General features: G+C 39.2%; 2 protein-coding genes across 5 annotated transcripts in view; one reads left to right on the top strand and one right to left on the bottom strand.

The window, feature by feature from the left end:
- Positions 1–1,783, top strand: part of Vps54 (VPS54 subunit of GARP complex) — an 82,810-nt gene extending 81,027 nt beyond the window's left edge. For all 3 annotated transcript variants that reach the window (XM_057771245.1, XM_057771244.1, XM_057771247.1), the window contains one exon: positions 459–1,783. In XM_057771245.1, coding sequence (XP_057627228.1) covers positions 459–564 — 106 coding nt within the window. In that variant the 3' untranslated portion in view covers positions 565–1,783. The remainder of the gene's footprint in view (positions 1–458) is intronic.
- Positions 1,784–2,342: 559 nt separating this feature from the next.
- The window catches only part of Ugp2 (UDP-glucose pyrophosphorylase 2), a 54,612-nt gene continuing 37,953 nt past the window's right edge, over positions 2,343–19,001 (bottom strand). For both annotated transcript variants that reach the window (XM_057771249.1, XM_057771248.1), the window contains exons 4-10: positions 13,759–13,944; positions 12,488–12,621; positions 10,486–10,783; positions 9,445–9,642; positions 8,551–8,793; positions 3,899–4,003; positions 2,343–2,789 (exon numbers count right to left, since the gene is read on the bottom strand). In XM_057771249.1, coding sequence (XP_057627232.1) covers positions 2,682–2,789; positions 3,899–4,003; positions 8,551–8,793; positions 9,445–9,642; positions 10,486–10,783; positions 12,488–12,621; positions 13,759–13,944 — 1,272 coding nt within the window. In that variant the 3' untranslated portion in view covers positions 2,343–2,681. The remainder of the gene's footprint in view (positions 2,790–3,898; positions 4,004–8,550; positions 8,794–9,444; positions 9,643–10,485; positions 10,784–12,487; positions 12,622–13,758; positions 13,945–19,001) is intronic.

The raw sequence follows: 19,001 nt of genomic DNA, 5'->3' as shown, positions 1-19,001 counted from the left end.
AGCCCTCAGTGTCAAGTTGGATATTCACTTGTGCTTGCATAAGAACCCCAGCTTTCATTTAATTTCTAGGCACTGCCAGGAAACTTGAGCTTTGAGCTTCTCCTATTGTAACCACACATATACGTTTTAATGACAACTAACTGAAATGATTTCAGTTTAACTTGTTATTTTCTCTCTTAGTTTATGCTTTTTAAAAATAAATCTCATTTTATCAGGTGGAATTTGTCACAAAACTGACTATAAAAGGCACCGGTTTATTCCTTTTCCAAACATTACCAAATCAGTATTAAATGGCCCTTTAGATAGTGGGAATCTACTAAGAAGTGTCAACATTTTTATCCCAAGTCATTCTGAATTTAAAACTATTCTAGCAGCTAGGCTAAGCATCTGAATATTGCTCCTTTAATTATCTGAATAAAAAGTGTTACATTTAACAATACCTTTCTCCCACTCTTCAGGTTGGTCACAGCAGATGTAGCTTTTTACACTGGAAATCTTCAAGCCTTAAAAGGCCTTAAAGACCTGGATCTTAACATGGCCGAGATCTGGGAACAGAAGAGGTGATGGCAGACTAGAAACCTGGGTAGTTCATCTGACCACAGGACGTGTGTCTGAAGAAAATCTGGATGCCTGGTGTTTTAGGAACTGAACCTGGAACCCAAAGTGAACTGAGGTGGGGGACGGGAAGAAGGGTCAGTGTTGGGAGCTGGATTCAGTGGGATCTACAAGGGTGCTATTTTTGTGCATCCTTTGGTAAGGAGTAATTGATCAGGTGTCTATAACATTTTCATTCTCTCTGGAAACAGACTCAGGTTTCTTTGGACCAAATCCAAAAGAACACATAGCTGTAACACAGCTGTAGTTGCCTAGAATGCTCTGTATACTTTATATTAAAAATGCTCTGCATTTCTTCCAGTGCAATGAAGTTTATATGGTGTCCCACCTTATTTAATGATGGTACAATTGAAAATATTAAAATCTTAGTCAACCTCTGTAGAAAGTTTTCTCTATGAAAGTAAAGCTGTTTGAAAAATTATTTTTTTACAGATCTTTATAAAAAATAAACATCTTTTGATTGCTTGGATTTAGGAATTCAGTTTCTATTTTAGTGATTAATGTCAGTTTCAGGTTTTGTGTGTTGCATATTTAACCTTTCACTACCACTGTATGTCACTGAGTAGAGCCTCAAACCGCTAAATATATGGAAGACTAATTATAAGGAATAAAGAATATTTGCATTTACTTATGCAGCTACTAACTTAAATACTTTCCGGAAGTGATATACACAAAGCTATGGTTTAATAGCTGTATTTATAAAGTACCTATGAAGGGTTAGGGGTTGGTTAATATTTTGTTTTTTTGCTTTTTTATTTCTAGCAGAGGCAATACATAATTTATATAATACGCCTACTTACAAATTCTCATCTTAACATTTAGATAACATGAAATATGGCCCTCTTGGATTCTTTTAAGTTACTTTTGATATGTATATAAGAAAAGACCAGGGATAAACAGAACTTTTAAAATACAGGCTGCTATGTCGGGGCCAGAAATACAAGGTCAGTGAGTAAGCTTTTTTAGAACCGGTAACACTCTACAATGAAAGTGCCTGTGCCTCACCCTGTCAGAGTGCCTAATCTTGTGCTGATAATGTACAATGAAAATAATCTTATTTTGTGGGTTTTTTGTTTTGTTTTGTTTTCTCAAGAGGATTTTTTTTTTTAAATCATTACAGAGGTATGTCATTGGTTCTAAACTGTCAAAATAAAGATGTAAAAAATCATCAGACTTAAAAGGCAACTTTTTTCAATGGTGCCGAATACAGTGTACTTTAAACACAGCCTTTTCAAAACAAGTACGGAAGAACTATAACATGACCTGACTAGAGACGCATGTGTGAACTACCAGCAGACCTGATTTCAAAGGTTATCAGTATTTTTGAGTGAAAGCAAGTAAAAGAACGGAACCTTTAATGAAGGAGAACTTCTAATCAAGTTATTATCCGCTTTCCCAACACACTGTTCTAGAACAGGAGGCTGTGAGAACAGGCTTTACTTCTGCTTGTTCTGCCCCTTCAGCTGGGAAAAACCTGTTCCCTTGAATGTGGAAAACATGGCAGGCATACTAGTGTTAAAACCAGGTAAGAACACTAGATACTTTCAAGTTTAGTCTCTGTGTTGTCATTAACAGTGTTTAATAGTCTTAGAAATGAAAAACAACCAACTAGGACCGCCTAGCTAACCAGCTAGTCAAACATTCCCAGAAACCACCCTGGAGCAAGAGTACACTGCAGTCTCCTGCGGTTTCACAGAGTCAGCACTAGACAGCACAGGAAACAAGTAGATTGTTGTATCACTTTATTTTTTAAAATCAAAGGCAATTCAAAGTGACCATCACTCAAGCTTCTGTTAAGAGATTGGCCGAGCTGGCCCAGTTCTAAGATTAAATAATATTGCACTTTAAGATGAACTATCTAGGCTCTTCATCAGAGAAGGAAAGTATTGCTCCATCTAGGCTTTCCTTAGGCTAAAAGCAAATTGCAGAAAACTCTACTTTAAAAATCAACACTGCAGAGTACAGCACAGTAAAAGTACCTGCTTCTTTGAGAATCGTAGAGAACATTTTATTGTAAGAAACTCTTTAGCCATAATTAGTATAAAGTATATCTGGCATCACTTATTTCAGTGGTCCAAGATTCGAAGATTTCCAGATACAATCTTGTTCTCTAACACTGCTCCAGGGGGGATGTCAATTCTGTCACCATGATTTGCAATAATGATAACTGTTCCCTAAGTGAAGAAGAAAAAAAAAAAAAACGAAGATTTTACTTAAAACTGAAGCTGAAACATTCAACTGGTTATCTTAAAATCAAGCTCATGTTCAACTCCTTTAACAATGTACTTGCTGTAAATGTAAGAATAAACATGAAAGGAGTACAATAATGTGTCCTTCTATCACAATCCTAGTGCTGGCTCTAGACTTGTTAGAGGTGGCACCACAAGTGAGAAGCAGACATATAAGTGACCTGTCTCAGGCTCATTTACAAGGTATTATTCAGTCTTAAGAAGACAAGGTGCCGACCTGTTACCTTTACAGAGTTGGTTTTGTTGTGTGTCTGTATCGCTGCACCTGCAAATGCATGTGGAGACCAGGGGACACCCTCAAATGTTGTTCCTCAGGTGTCACATACCTCTTTTTGAGAGATCTCTCCCACCTCGCTGTGAGCAACATGGTGAGACAGCAGGCAAGGCTAACCACCATCTACTTCTGCAGTGCAGGCGTGACAACTCCCGCGCCACTGTGCCTTCTCACATGGGCTTCACAGGTTTGTGTCTCCTTGGCCCCTACCCCCTCCATTTTTTATTTTTAAAGAACAGTTATTGGAAACATTTCTTATATCTTAATGAGATTTTTAGATTAAGTAGTATGCACACATGAAGTTATAGTCATGTATTATTCATGTATAATGTTGTTTTAACACCATCGTTGAAGCAAATGGCCCTAACACAAAAGAACACTTAAAATATCAATACAGGGACTTTACAAGATTATATATACTTAGGAAAAAGCAAGCATATCTTCAGTTGTGAGCTTTAATTATCTACCCTCTTCATATTTCACTATAAGTGATCACAATGCTAATAGGGGCTATTCTGAAGACTGTCCCACTTCACCACTATCTAATGTTTCCTTTCTCGTTGAGGGTTACATTCCAGAAAATTCCTGTATTGATCATGCTTGTATTTGAACTGATTATGTATCTGGATACAGTAGTACTAAATACAATGATGATCACCTGTCCTCACTAAGAATTACTCCTTAATGAAAGTAAATTTGGGACTAGAAAGTTAAACCTATTTTATTAGACCATAATAAACATTACTTTCATAATACCAACCTTTAATGAAACATTTTTTCCAAATGTTACATCTCCTGAAACAGTGAGGTGGTCCAATTCCAGCATATCGGGTATACTTTCAAACCTTCTTAGGTAATCTTGAACCTTCAAGTAGAAGCATAACAAGTGTTTCAGACAACAGCACATGAAACCACTGGAGCCAGAGGAATCTGAGGACTTCACCTTTCAATACGCCATAAGGATTTTCTCTCATGTTTCCAGTTTTGACCTCTGCTCTTACATATATACCTTCTGTTCATACATTGCTCAGTTACATTTCAGAAGTACTGTTTTCATTTCTCCATCTTAATTATACTTATGCATTCTTTATTTAACTCTCTTTAGCTGCATCTCATACACTCTCCCTTATTTTTTCTTCTTTTCTTTTTCTCATTCTTTCTGAGCACTTCTTTGTATTTTTAATCAAACCATCCATAGCTTTAAGAATCCCAGACAGTAGCTCAGCTTTCCCTCTTAGCTACTTTACCTCATTTTCTTTTCAAAGTCAACTCTACTGTGGTATTTGACATGAGAATTGTCCCCCATGTGCTCTAGTATTTGAATACTTGGTCCCATTCTCAGTCCACAAATCCAGCCCTACAGAAGTTAGCTGCATCCATGAAAATAGGCAGTAGATAATCTCACACCAGCAAAACCCAAAGAAGGGAAACACATTATCATCAACAAAACCAAAAAATAACAGGAATTAACAATCACTGGTCATTAATATCAATGGACTCAATTCACCTATAAAAAGACACAGGTTAAGGCCGGGCGGTGGTGGCACACGCCTTTAATCCCAGCACTCGGGAGGCAGAGGCAGGCGGATCTCTGTGAGTTCGAGACCAGCCTGGTCTACAAGAGCTAGTTCCAGGACAGGCTCCAAAACCACAGAGAAACCCTGTCTCGAAAAACCAAAAAAAAAAAAAAAAGACACAGGTTAACAGAATGGATACGAAAACAGGATTCATCGTGCTGCACACAGGAAACACACCTCAACTTCAAAGACAGACATTACCTCAGAGTAAAGGGTTGGGAAAAGATTTTTCCAATCAAATGAAGCAAGCTGGTGTAGCTATCCTAATATTGAGTAAAAATAGACTTCAAACTAAAATTAACCAAAAAAGACAGAAGAGGACATTTCATATTCATCACAGGAAAAATGCATCAAGATGAAGTCTCAATTCTGAATATTTATGCCCCTAAACAAGGGCACCCACATTTATAAAAGAAACAAAAACTTAAATCACACATTAAGCCCCATTCACTAATAGTAGGAGACTTCAACACCTAACTCTGACCACTGAACAGGACTGCCAGACAAAACTTAACAGAGAAATATAAAAACAGATGTCATGACTCAAATGGACTTAACAAACACCTATAGAACGTTCCACCCAAACACAAGAATATGCCTTCTCAGTACCTCATGAAACCTTCTCTAAAATTGACCATATACAAAAAATTGGAATAATGCCCTGTAACTTAACAGATCACCAGGGGTTAGTTAGAATTCAACAACACCACAAACTACAAAAAGCCTACAAACTCGTAGAAATGGAACAATGTTCAACTGAATCACCACTGGGTCAAGGGAAAAAAATAAAGAAATTAAAGACTTCCTAGAATTCAATGAAAATGAAGGCACATCATACCCAAACTTATGAGACACTATGAAAGCAGTGCTAAGAGGAAAGTTCATAGCACTAAATTTCTACATAAAAAAATTTGGGCCAGGCGATGGTGGCGCACGCCTTTAATCCCAGCACTCGGGAGGCAGAGGCAGGTGGATCTCTGTGAGTTCGAGACCAGCCTGGTCTACAAGAGCTAGTTCCAGGACAGGCTCCAAAACCAGAGAAACCCTGTCTCGAAAAAAAAAAATTGGAGAAATCACACACTAGTAACTTAACAGCACATCTGAAAGCTCTAGAACAAAAAAGAAGCAAACACCCAGGAGGAGTAGATGGCTGGAAATAATCAAACTCAGGGCTAAAATCAACAAAACAGAAACAAAACAATACAAAGAATCGATGAAACAAGGAGTTGAATCTTTGAAAAGCAATCAGCAAGATAGACAAACCCTTATTCAAACTACTCAAAAGGCAGAGAGAGAATATCCAAATTAAAATCAGAAATGAAAGGGGGGATACAACAGACTCCCAGGAAATACAGAGGATTATTAGGTCATACTTCAAAAACCTGTATCCCACAAAATTGACAATTTTCTTGATACCAACATTAGATCAATGCCGATAAACAATTTAAATAGACCTATAAACCCTAAGGAAATAGAAGCACTCATTAACAGTTTTTAAAAAATAAAAAAAAGGTTCTAAGCCAGATGGTTTCAGAGCAGAATTCTACCAGAACTTCAAAGAAGAGCTAATACTAATATTCCTCAAATTGTTTCACACAATAGAAACGGAAGGAACATTGTCAAACTCTCTTTATGACGCTACAGTTACCCTGAGACCCAAACCACACAAAGACATAACTAAGAAAGAGAATTACAGACCAATGTCCCTCATGAACACTGATGCAAAACTACTCAATAAAATACTGGTAAACTGAATACATGCACACATCAGAAAAATCATCCACCATGACCAAGTAGGCTTCATCCCAGAGATGCAGGGATGGTTCAACATATGAAAATCTGTCAATGTAATACACTATATAAACATACGGAAAGAAAAAACCCACATGATCATTTCATTAGATGCTAAAAAAGCCTTTGACAAAATCCAGCATCCCTTCATGATAAAGGTCTTGGAAAGATCAAAAATACAAAGAACATTCCTAAACATAATAAAAGCAATTTACAGCAAGCCAATGGTAAACATCAAATTAAATGGAGAGAAACTTAAAGCAATTCCACTAAAATTAGGAACAAGACAAGGCTGTCCACTCTCCATCTATTCAAGTTCTTCTATGGGAAGAACCTGCTAATTTGCACTCATTATAGTCAAGCTCCTGTGAAGAAGAGACCAGTAGATAGACAGGGTAATGTTTCTAAAAACTCAAACATTTTATAATCCTGTTGATCAGATCAGATGTTTTGTTTTCAAATGAGAAAACAAATAAGTAACCATCATATTAAGCCAAATGAGCAGTTCACACAATCAGGATTTAGAAAAAGAGGAGAGACTACCAAGGCTTGAAATATTCTAGACTGCAGTTGGCCTTATGGGACGGGTAGGAGTCACAGGTGCAGCAGGGCTCAGGACAAGAAACAGCACAAAGTATAAGCAATCCTACATGCGTTTGCTTTCTATTTTGCTGAGAAAATAATCCCGACTGGGGCTGGAGAGATGGCTCAGAGGTTAAGAGCATTGCCTGCTCTTCCAAAGGTCCTGAGTTCAATTCCCAGCAACCACATGGTGGCTCACAACCATCTGTAATGGGGTCTGGTGCCCTCTTCTGGCCTGAAGGCATAAACAGACAGAATATTGTATACATAATAAATAAATAAATATTTTTTTAAAAAATAGGCCCGACTGGTTTTGGCCCTACTATGCCATTCTGTCTCCTTGTCTTTTCTCTACCGTTGCTCTAGTGCTGCAAAGACTCTATTCAGACATGAAGGCAACTTCTCCACTGTTAGAGCTTTCCTTAGGCTATTTAAGAATTTGTTCCAGGAGTCTGCTTCAATTGTGTTCCCCTCCTGACCATATTAATTTCCAACAATATATAAGTAAATTCTCTCATATTTATGAAACAGAACCCCTTAAAATTTATGTTCTTTTTGGCCTACTACCCTAATTTCTGTTTTTCTTTGAGGCTTCAACTCTTTTTTTTTTTTTAAGGTGTTGCATTTCTTTTAAAATAGAGGCTTCAACTCTTAAAATCATTTCCAACTCCAATTCTCCCAGCCTTCCTTAAATCCATTCCAACTAGATTCCTAAACTTTACACTGGTAAGTTTAATGATGAATTCTCATCTAGCTTGAATCAGCAACAGCATTTGACACCTAATTCCTTCCACCTTGAAACTTCTGCATCTTTCAGGAAGCACATACTCATAGTTTACTATCCAACTCTTCATCTGCACTACAGACCAAATGGCACTAAACCATGTCTAGGACTAGACTAAACTTAGATGTCATAGCAGGCTCCCTGAGACTTGCCACTAACTTGCCCTCTGGTATTAGGATGTTTTCTAAGTCTAGTTATCACCCCTGCCTAGGTGAAGCTCTCTACCCTAATCCACAACACACTCAGCTTCTTCCTGAGGCTCTCTGTGATGCCATCACAATTCCACCACACATTTCCAGCTCCGCCCTTGCTTTATTTCTCTATAGTTTCTACCACCTGCTACACTAAATATTTGATGTACTGACTTCTTAGCTTCTTCCAGTAGGATGTTAATTTTATGAAGATGGGGATTTTAGTTTGCTTTGTTTGCTGCTAAATCTCCACATTCAGAAACTGCCCAGGAGATAGTAGGAGCACGATACTCATTGATTGAATGAGATTTAACCCTTTCTGACCGATGAAAGCAGTAGCCATGTCCCCACATTAAAACATTTTTTCCTGCTCTCCAGAGTAACTACAGAGACTACAGTCAATTCTTATAAATCATACCAGAGATGAAGGGCTATAAAAGGTCAGTAGTAAAAAGTAATTCTATGATTATCTTTACGAATTACCTACCTTGGTGAAAGAACTTCCTAATTTAACCAAGGGTACTGTAGGAAATTCCCGCTTTTCACTCATGGTTAAAGATCCTGCATTAAGGCTATAGAGGTTTGACATCACAAGCAAGAGATCTGATGTGGTCTTCACAGGCAGAAATCGACTCCTTGGAACATTAATACCTAAAGAATTTTCAAAACTTTTAATTGCAGCTCCAACTGCAGTTTCTAACTGAATGACATTCAGGCCTCCATCCAAAGTCTATAAAAAATTAAGAAGGAAAAAGGTTGGGTAAGAGTGGGGAAACAAAGAGTTTGGGGCTTGTTTTTAGACAGAATCGCACATATCAAACTCACTATGTACTGAGGACAACCTTGAACTAACTCCTATCTCCATTCCCAACTGCTAGAATTATGGGTGTATACCACCACACCCAGAGAACACAGGTTTTATGCACCCAGCTGTGTTCCATGTGTGATGTTAGTACTTGGAAAGTGGTTTCATAGAATCAGAGAACAGACATTAATTTGCCAAGTATTTGTATTATACTCCACATATGATTTTCTTTTTAAGTTTCTTAACTTGAGTGAGCAACATATCTATTTTTCAGTAAAGAACCAGGAGTTGAGAAAACTTATACAAGATTCCTAGAGATAGATGGCATAGGAGCATAGAAGATTGATTCCTACAGATGGCACATGATTGTAGAAGATTCCTACAGACAGATGGCATCTGAGTATAGAAGAAGCAGTTACACTGCAGGAGTTCCTTTCAGCTTGGCGTCTGGAGCACATCACTGGGGTGAGTGCAGAACTGGAGAACCTGACTACACAAAACGGTCTGACTGATGGGACAGCTAAGCCAGAGGGAGCTGGCAGGGATCTGCCTCTAGAAACGGTGACCTTCACTTACCTTTGGATTCACAATAATCTCCATGTCAATGGCATTCTGTTCCTGCAGTCTTTTAACTGCTGCAAGAGAAATCCATAGGTTGTTTGTATTAAATATTTTAAACTTTGACACAGACTTGAATTCATCAACATGTGCTTTTGGCACTTGAGCGATTTCCACCAGTCTCAGTTTGCCTTCATACTGAGTGAGTGTCCCACCCTAGAAAAGCAGAAAATCATGAGTGCTTCCAATTCTCTTGCAATCAGCCATACCACACTGATTATGAATTCTATAGAATTTCATAGAAGACAATGACTATATAATCTTCATAATTCAGATTGTTACTTTACCATAAGCACTCACTGTCCTGTCCATAATTAAAGCCCTGGGAGTACTCAGAGTCCTCCTCCCCTTCCTAAGGTCTAGGATAGGGGGAGAAGGGAGACAGATGAGTGAATGAGAAGTAGATCAAGGCTGGAGATGTCCTGATAGCCATGAGACCATCCCAGTGTGGGAGGAAGAGGTACAGGATCCAGGGCAGCCAATATGGTGTGCATCAGCTACAGCCATTTTATCACCACCAAATAGGCCATGTTCGTTTATACTTTGTACTAAACAACTGCATTCATTATTCTTACACAACTACAAAGATAGTGCAGTGACAAAGTATACATGAAATACATACACACATTTTATAGAAATAAATTTCCACGAAAAGGATAGCATAATAAAATATGTCAAACTTGAAGAGTAGTAATGGTGTGAAAAATTTGCTGTCTGTTTTCACATAGTTCAGACTTGTTCCATAAAAATGTATGAAACTATTTTTCATTTAAATTATTGACATAGACTTACACTCTTATTAATTCTGGGCTCATACACATTGTTTTTTTTAGAACTTAAGGTACCCCACACAATAACATCACACTCTCTTAAATGATGTTAAGTAAATAACAAATATGAAGTACATAAAATAGAAACATAAATAAGAAAAAATATTTTACCTATGTAATTTATCAACTGTAAAAACATGAATCTCCAAATTGATTCTTCAGTATTTACCTTTACGTCTGCTCGTGTTTTATTTGTGACTTCCATGACAAATTCACAGCGTTTCCCATTGGGTGGGTTCATTAGATGATTAAGAATATAAAGATCCACTGTGGCACCCAGGTTATCTATGTTAGACACAAAAATATACTCTTTGCCTTCTTCTAGAAAGGTGTCGAGCAAGCCAGAGTTGTAAAAGCTAGCATAGATATCTCCATGCCCTGGAGGATACCAAGCTTCTGTACTTTCCCCTGAGTTAGATACATCCTTTGCTACAGGAAGTAAAGATTCCTTATTAATCCTCGGGTACCTTTAAAAACAAAATGAGAACATTATTTATTGTAGCACACCTAATCCTTCGAATAAAACAATACATTAAAATTAAATAAGGGCTGGACAGATGGATCAATGGTTAAGCACATGTACGGTTCAGCTGTCAGCACCCATGTCAAATGGCTTACACGTTCCTATAAATCCAGTCTCGGGGGATTTGACACCCTCTTCTGGCCTGCACTCATGTGCATATACCAACACAGATATACACAGATACACATAATGAAAAATTGTAGTAGGAGCTGCGGGCTGCGTTTCTGCCATCCAGCTCCTGGCTGCCTGGCTAGCTTATGTCCCGAAATAACAACACACGAACTGTATTCTTTTAAACACTGCCTGGCCCATTATATCTAGCCTCTTTTAGGCTAATTCTCACGTATTAATTTAGCCCATTTCTAATAATCTGCGTAGCACCACTAGGTGCGCTTACCGGGAAAGATTCAGCATGTCGGAAATGGCGGCTAGCTGCATCACGTTTGGCTCTGAGAGGAGCTGCCCTGCATCTGAGCTCACTTCCTCTTCCACCCAGCATTCTGTTCTGTTTACTCCACCCACCTATGTTCTAACCTATGAGGCCAAGCTGTTTTTTTATTAATTAACCAATGACCTTCCTCCATCAAAAAATAAAACAAAATCTTTTAAAATATTAAATAAAACATCCCTCCATTTCAGAGACTGTCAATAGTAAATTATAGGTGAATCATTTAAGAAAAATCTTTCATCACTATTTTTTAAAAATCTATTTTCTAGATAGTTATTCAAAGGAAGTTTTCCAAAGCCATACAGAGAGGAAGGCCCTTCATATTTTTAAGATTGTTTTTACAATTCTCAAAGAGGATGGACTCAGTAAGTAAATGTTTTTAAACTTCACTGGTTCTTGTGCCTGAAAATCTGAGACCATCTGCCCACTCTTAAACACATGCACCCAGGGTTGCTTTCCTTCCTTTAGCACCCAGGTGTCAGCACAAGGCTAAGAGTTGCCAACCAGTAAAGGAAAGCAGGAAGAGCGTGTGGACAGACTACTAGGAAGCAGGCAACAAACACATTAGGATGGAAAAGAAAAGTGATACGAAAACAGATTTTAAAATGGTCCAACTTTAGACACTGTTGCTGTCCGCCTCCTTCTACCCACTCTACTCCCCGAGTGGATGTGTTCTCGAAACCTTTATCTACTTAGATGAAGAAACCCCTGCCACGGGCAAGGTGTTCAGTGTTGTGGCTTCAGGAATTCACCCACTGACTGGAGACTTTCTAGACTGCCTTTAAAGATCTGGGACATAGGATAAGATCTCAAGCAGATCCCCTGAGAAACTGGAAACGACAGAGCCAAAGTTTATAACCATTACATATTTATCAACCTCTATATAATTTTTTTTGTTTTTTTTTTTTTTTTTTTTTTTTTTGAGACAGGGTTTCTCTGTAGCTTTGGAGCCTGTCCTGGAACTAGCTCTCGTAGACCAGGCTGGTCTCGAACTCACAAGAGATCCTCCTGCCCCTGCTTCCCAAGTACTGGGATTAAAGGTGTGTACCACCACCACCAGGCCCAACCTCTATATAATTTTAAAGTTATCAAGTTCTTGCAAGAATTGACCTTTGCTGCTATAAGGCTACTGTGTTGCAACAATGAAGAGAATTCCCAGGGGTCACAATTCCAATAGCTAGCTATTTTTATTTCTTGTACCTGCTTTGATTGAAGGTGTAGATTTTCACGCGGCAATGATTGTACTTCTGAAGTATTTTTTTTGTGTCTTCATCCGTGTTAAAAGAGTTCATTAAAACAAGAGGGACGTCTGTATTGTAGGTTTTGTTCAAGTGCTGAAGAACAGAGTGACAATTAGATCATCCAAACTCATGTTCTCTGACTTGCAATCTAAAGTTGACTCTTCAATGGCTAATCACAAAATGTTTAAAGCTTGACTGATAGATCTCTCTGGATACACACACACACACATTTTACAAAAGTGACCACCTGGTGTAAGCCAGATAGATGGGTAAGCAATTCATCATGTGCTCATTCAATAAATAAATCATGGCCCTCTAAAGTAGAAGCTACTATCTGCATTTCATGGCTGACTCAGCTGAGGCCCAGATCTGGAGCCTGCGACAGTCCCCACTGGAGCTGCGTGCACGTCAACAGTACTATGGCCTGAAGGTAGACAGGTGCTAACGGGGCATTTGCTCTGTATCCGAGCTCTGTGGAGATGAGAACACAAATGCAACAAAGTCATGGTTTCCTATTCTCAGATGAATTTCAAAGTCATCAATGACACCTCAGCTGAAATCTTCTGTCTCTCAAGAGCTAAGAGGCAGCACAGATTTTTACACACCAAGCTATCTTGTAAGCCTTATACTTAGAGCCCATCCTTGTCTAGAAAATGGGAGTAACAGTACTTGTGAGTTGTTGAGAGGACGAAAGGAGTCATTTTGGAGAAGGTGCTTAGAATATCTGCTGTAGTAAACTGGACAAACGTCAGCTTAGCTGCTGCTGCTGCTAGTGTTATGACTGTAGTTGCTAGGACCAAACTAGACAAGGGAACAGAGATGAAAAAGATAAAGTCTCTGGTCCATAAAAATCCGCAATTAATAACTTTGTCAAAGAAGGAAGCCAAGATTAGTACTGCATCTGCTACATCCAACCAGATGTGTGACATCCTCCCCCGCTTCCCAAGAGGGATCAAGCCAGAAAACTCTGGTGTCACGAAGGACAAAGTAGTAGAGGGCACTGAAGAGAATCTGAAGAGACCCAGCGCCTTCAGCAACCACAATTGCTATTTAACATCAAGCTTTTACGTCTGAAGTATATGTCCTTACACACACCCTCACACACTAATAGAGACAAAATAGCACCCCCTTCAACTAGCTCAACCTCACACCCACATTTACTAATAGAGCACTTATGTTAATGGAAACACTAAACCTACTTTAGTATGAGAACGGCCAAATACTACTCACTTCAATTTGCTGAACAGTAAGATCCAAAAAGGTATTCTCATTTCTTACACCAATCAGACTTTTAGGGCCTTTGCAGCCCATGCTGGTTCCCAAACCACCATTGAGTTTCACCACCACCAGTTTGTTCAACACAGAAGATATATTATCAGGCAAGCCTCTGGCCTTTATCTTTTCATAGGGTTGAATCTGAAAGAAAATATAAAATTAGAGATGTCATTTGAGTAGCTTTATGAGACAGTAAAGACAATCAATACCAAGATTATTTCCATGGTTCCTTAAAGTTTTGTTCTCTCAATGTAAAGTTCCAGCAAGTTCACATGGCAATTCCCCTTGCACAAGGACATAGCCCAATGGCATGTTTAATTACAGTGGAGTGACAGTGTACAACCATTTGTCTGATGCTGTCAATATCTAAATCTTGAATTATCTTAAGATGCTATTTCCAATCTTAATCAAAATATCAAATACCCAAATCTCATCAAGTCTAAATATTTAAGGTGCATTATATCCCACTTCAACTCTGAACATTATTAATCATATACTATTTTTCCTACCACAGGAGGCAAAAAACCAAAACACAATTGTTTTTGCTTCCTATTTCCCCATTTGTTGTAAGATAACCCAGCAGAATAAGGTGGTACAGGCGCAGTCACAATTCTAGGTAGGCACAAGCACAGTTCCTTCCTCAGAAATTTAATTCTAGGCTGTCACTTTCTAAAAACTTGTACTGGAAAATGAAATGTCCTTGTTCTAAGAAATGCCCTGGGACGGAAGGAGAGAACAAAGGCTGGAGCTGTGGAAATCCCAGCCCCACCTCCTCTCTAGCATCCTAGCTCGCTCTCTGTGGGCACAGGGCCTTAACCTTGAATTTCTCGTGTAAGTACAGAAACAATAACATTTATAGGAAATGTTGATGTCCAAAGAAGAGCAACAAATCTTACTACTTATAGCAAGAACGAAAGCATTTTTAAAAATCAAAATGCATTTCCTATCCATCTGTGACATTTTTGTTCTTCTGCTTTAATAGGATAAGCCCTCAAATGGCCTCTTCCATCACAGTACAAGACAGGTAACATGAGGAGACTGGAAACTTGCGCCAACAGTGGTTATCTGTGAGTGTCTGCTGTTATTTGTCCTGTGACTTGTAAACATGTCCTTGTCTGAAGGCATTTTGATTGGGACAGGAAGGAACTGATGGGCTCACCTCCTGTGATCTTGGCCTTGGAGACCAACATCTCCCTGTGTGTGATGGACTAACTTAATACATAATTCTTGTTCACAGATCTTCCTACAAAATACTCCTTTGTAACATAGTTCTTAACTGCCAAGTGCGGATGAAGACTCTTCTACTCGATGTAAACACTAAGAACACAAAGAGCTCTTCTTCCCACTGAGAACCCTCGCTATGCCCCATTCTGAATGACCTGTTAGTGTGGCAGGACTGTCGCTGTCCTTGTAAAGGTAGCTAAATTCCCATTCATGAACCAAAAGAAAGGCTTGCGACAAAAGCACTGAAGAGGCTTACAGGCGCTCTAAAGAAGAAAAAGTCCCAAATTTAAGTGTTACACTATTAAAAAAAGAAGACTAGATGACAGAGATAGGACCTTTGTGCAAAGTGAGCCACTTTTTTTTTTTTTTTGAGAAAAAGAATTTGCCGGAGAGAAAATGGTGTCAAACAAATTAGGACGTCCACATAAAGAGCACGCATTCTAAGAACTGTTCACTGAGTCCTCGTGCAGTGTTCTGTGCACGTTCCATGACAGGCACTTCCATATACTGTCTTTTCATTTCGTATCTCTGAAGGGAAAGGCCACAATCATCTGGGTTATTTTCTGTAGCAAGTAAAAAAAAAATCATACATACATGAATTTTTTTTTTTGGAAAATCTACTAAATCTTGTACTTTCCCTATTATTACAGGGTTAACTTTCAAGTTCATTAATACTGTCAGCCACCCAAATGAACTCAACTCCAGTTCACAGAGCAAATAAGTCACTGACTTCCTGCGCCACACCCTGCACATCGTCTCCAAGACTCCATTTCATCCCCAGTCTGCCCATCGCTTCCTCCCGTCTCTGGGTATGACTCTACAAACACCTCTACTTTCTCTAATCTTTCTCAACTCCGGTTTCCTCCTTTACCACAGCACTGCCAGCTGTTAACATGAATGAAGTCAATAACAGCTTGATTGCTAGGTCTTATCAATAACACCAAATACTTACTATCAGGTGCATTTGACACAACTGATTCCTCCCTAAGTCCTAAAATGCCCACTTCCCGTTGGCTTCTGAAACACTATACTATCTTTTTCTTACCACTCTGCTTGCTCCTTACCAAGACCATTATAAGTAGACCTCCTCTTCCTACACCGTTGGCTTCAAAGCCACAGCTATCATTCCTGTCCTTATCCATCAAGACACCCAGCCGCTCAATGGGTCCATTCAGCCTCATCATCTTTGACCTGTGTTGCCAGTGCTATAGTGGTCTCCTTAACTCCATATAACCCATTTTTCATCTCTCAATTTCTTTTGTTTTGGTTTTTGGTTTTTCGAGACAGGGTTTCTCTGTAGCTTTGGAGCCTGTCCTGGAACTAGCTCTTGTAGACCAGGCTGGCCTCGAACTCGCAGAGATCCGCTGGCCTCTGCCTTCCAAGTGCTGGGATTAAAGGCATGCGCCACCACCGCCCGGTCCTCTCAATCATTTTTTTAAAAAAAATTTCAGCATGTGTCCTCGCTAGTATTAATGTCAACTCGACACAAGCAGGAGTCATTTGAGAGGAGGGAACCTCAATTAAGAAAATGTCTCTGTAAGATCTGGCTGTAGGCAAGCCTGTAGGGCACTTTATTGATGATTGATGGGGAGGACCTGGTCCATTGTGGGCGGTGCCATCCCTGGGCTGGTGGTCCTGGGTTCTATAAGAAAGCGGGCTGCATAAGCCATGTGGGACAAAACAAACGGTGCCACTCCAAGTCCTTTCTATCAGTTCCTGCCTCCAGGTTCCTGCCTTGTATTCTGCCCCAACTTCTTTTCATGAGGAACTCTGATAACTGTGACATAGAAAGTGTAAGTAAAGGCAGGCAGTGGTGGCACATGCCTTTAATCCCAGCACTCATTGCAGCATTAATCAATGATAGCACTGGTATGGAATGGAAGATCATTGGCTGTCAAGTTCAGTATCATTCAAACTTTTTACTGGGCACTCATTCTATTACCCAGAGTAAGAGTGTATTTCCCAACCTCCCTTGCAGCTGCTTATGTCAAAGTTCAGGTCAAATAATGAACTTGAAATGAACTGGCAGCTGTCTTAGGAAAGAACAGGGGCACTGTCCATTCCCCTCCCTCCTTGCCTGCCTGTCACCTGGAACAGTGACATAACTACAGCTCATTCTTGTGACCACTTGGGACAATAAGGGCACAAGCTACGGACGACAAGCCAGTGAGCTAGAGAAACCCAGGTTCCCGATACCACCAAGCTATACTACCTTCCAGATTCATTGTTTTTGGTTCACATTACAAAATTCCAAACCAATCATAATGGGAAGACAAAGACTGTAAGGTGCTTTAAGCCTCTCTTCTACTCCACCACCGTACTTTCCTCAGGGAGCATGAGCTCCGGGTTCTCTTACATACTGTTACTGTCTCATTTGCATGCCTCTGCATTTATCCCTGGGTATCCTTTCTTCATCCTCGACATTCCATATTCAGACCCATAGTCTCTAGGTGTATGAACTACTCACATGTACTTATGAAGACCAGAGGTTAATAGTCCCTATTTCAAAAAAGTTCACTCCCTACCAAACTAAAAAGCTTTAGAATACAACACTAAAAATGTCATTTCAGAACATAAAATAATCTTGTGGGATATCATTTTTTCCATTAATAAATAACATACAACTCCTCCCCAAGGCCAAAAAATCCAAACTTTAACTCCCATCAAACTAAACTTCAATGAGAAAGCTTCTGTTGGGCTTGATGTGGACTGAAGTGACCATCAGCATGCCATCTTTAGCTGCATTCCATCTGAATTTTCTTCTCAGTGACACACACTGAAGATCCAAGCTCTCTACGCTTCTGATAGCTTGCTCTATCTTGTGTTGAGAATACCAGAAAGTTTCACTACCTCATGTGTCTTCAAGCTAGTAAAGTTAACTTCAAAAAAGACTGCATGTTCATATAGTATTTAGTCATCTTCAATTCAATGCAAGGCTCAGAATCCACAGAGAATTTCTGGAACCCACTCCCTTAAGTTACCCTCTGACAGACACACAGATGCAGTGGCGTACACACTCATTCATATACACACAAAATAAGTAAGTGTAGAAAAACAGCAAGCATGTGTTGAGCCTTTATCAGAAGGCCTGTTATAACAAAGCACCTGTACATGCACTATTACTGAAAACAGACCTGAAGCAAGCAAATGAGGCACCTAATGTTACAAGGTAAGAAATAATGAAGTTAGGATTTAAATATTTAGAATCTGTTTTTTTTTTTTTGTTTTTTTTTTTTTTAATTTCACTGGCATTACTGCCGAACTAGAAAAATGTGTTCTATGTACTGAAGAGAAAATCAGCCCAGTACGTGTATGTAGACGGCCTGGTTAATGAAAATATTTCAGTGAATATACTGAGCACGACGTAGTTTCTTAGATATACACTGACATATATGACTGGGAACACTACAGCTCACTAGCATGAAATCAGGGATCCAAATACTTACACAACACAAAGGCATAAATATAAAAACTGAACTGTAGGTTAGTCAGCCAGGAAAAAAAATGATTTTCAAGGTAAAAGATTGACATGTTGGGGAAATGGCTGAGTTGTTAAATGCTTGCTGTGCAAAACTGAAGACCTGAATTTGGATCTCCAGTCCCTGAGGAAAGGCCAGGGGTGGCAGTGCATGCAAACCCAGTCCTGGGGTGTTAGAGACAGGAGGATTGTTAGGGCTTACTGCCTAGCTAGTCTGACCAAATTCATAAGGGAACTGAGTTCAGTGAGAAACTGTCTCAAAAAAGGGGGGGGAGAAAATATTTGAGGAAGACAGCTGACATCAACCTCTGGCCTACACACACACACACACACACACACACACACGATGCCCAAATATTGTTTATAAATGTTCTTTTACATTTAAAGGGGGAAATGATATAGATATGAATAATTTGCATTGGTATGGATTTTAAGGTCAATTTTGTTATATGTATATGTATTTCTGATACTGATTAAGGTATTCTGATTGAATAGT

This window comes from Chionomys nivalis, chromosome 6, assembly GCF_950005125.1.
Source record: "Chionomys nivalis chromosome 6, mChiNiv1.1, whole genome shotgun sequence".
Taxonomy (NCBI): domain Eukaryota; kingdom Metazoa; phylum Chordata; class Mammalia; order Rodentia; family Cricetidae; genus Chionomys; species Chionomys nivalis.
Note: the sequence above shows the minus strand (reverse complement) of the source record. Positions and strands in the feature narration are given on the sequence as shown.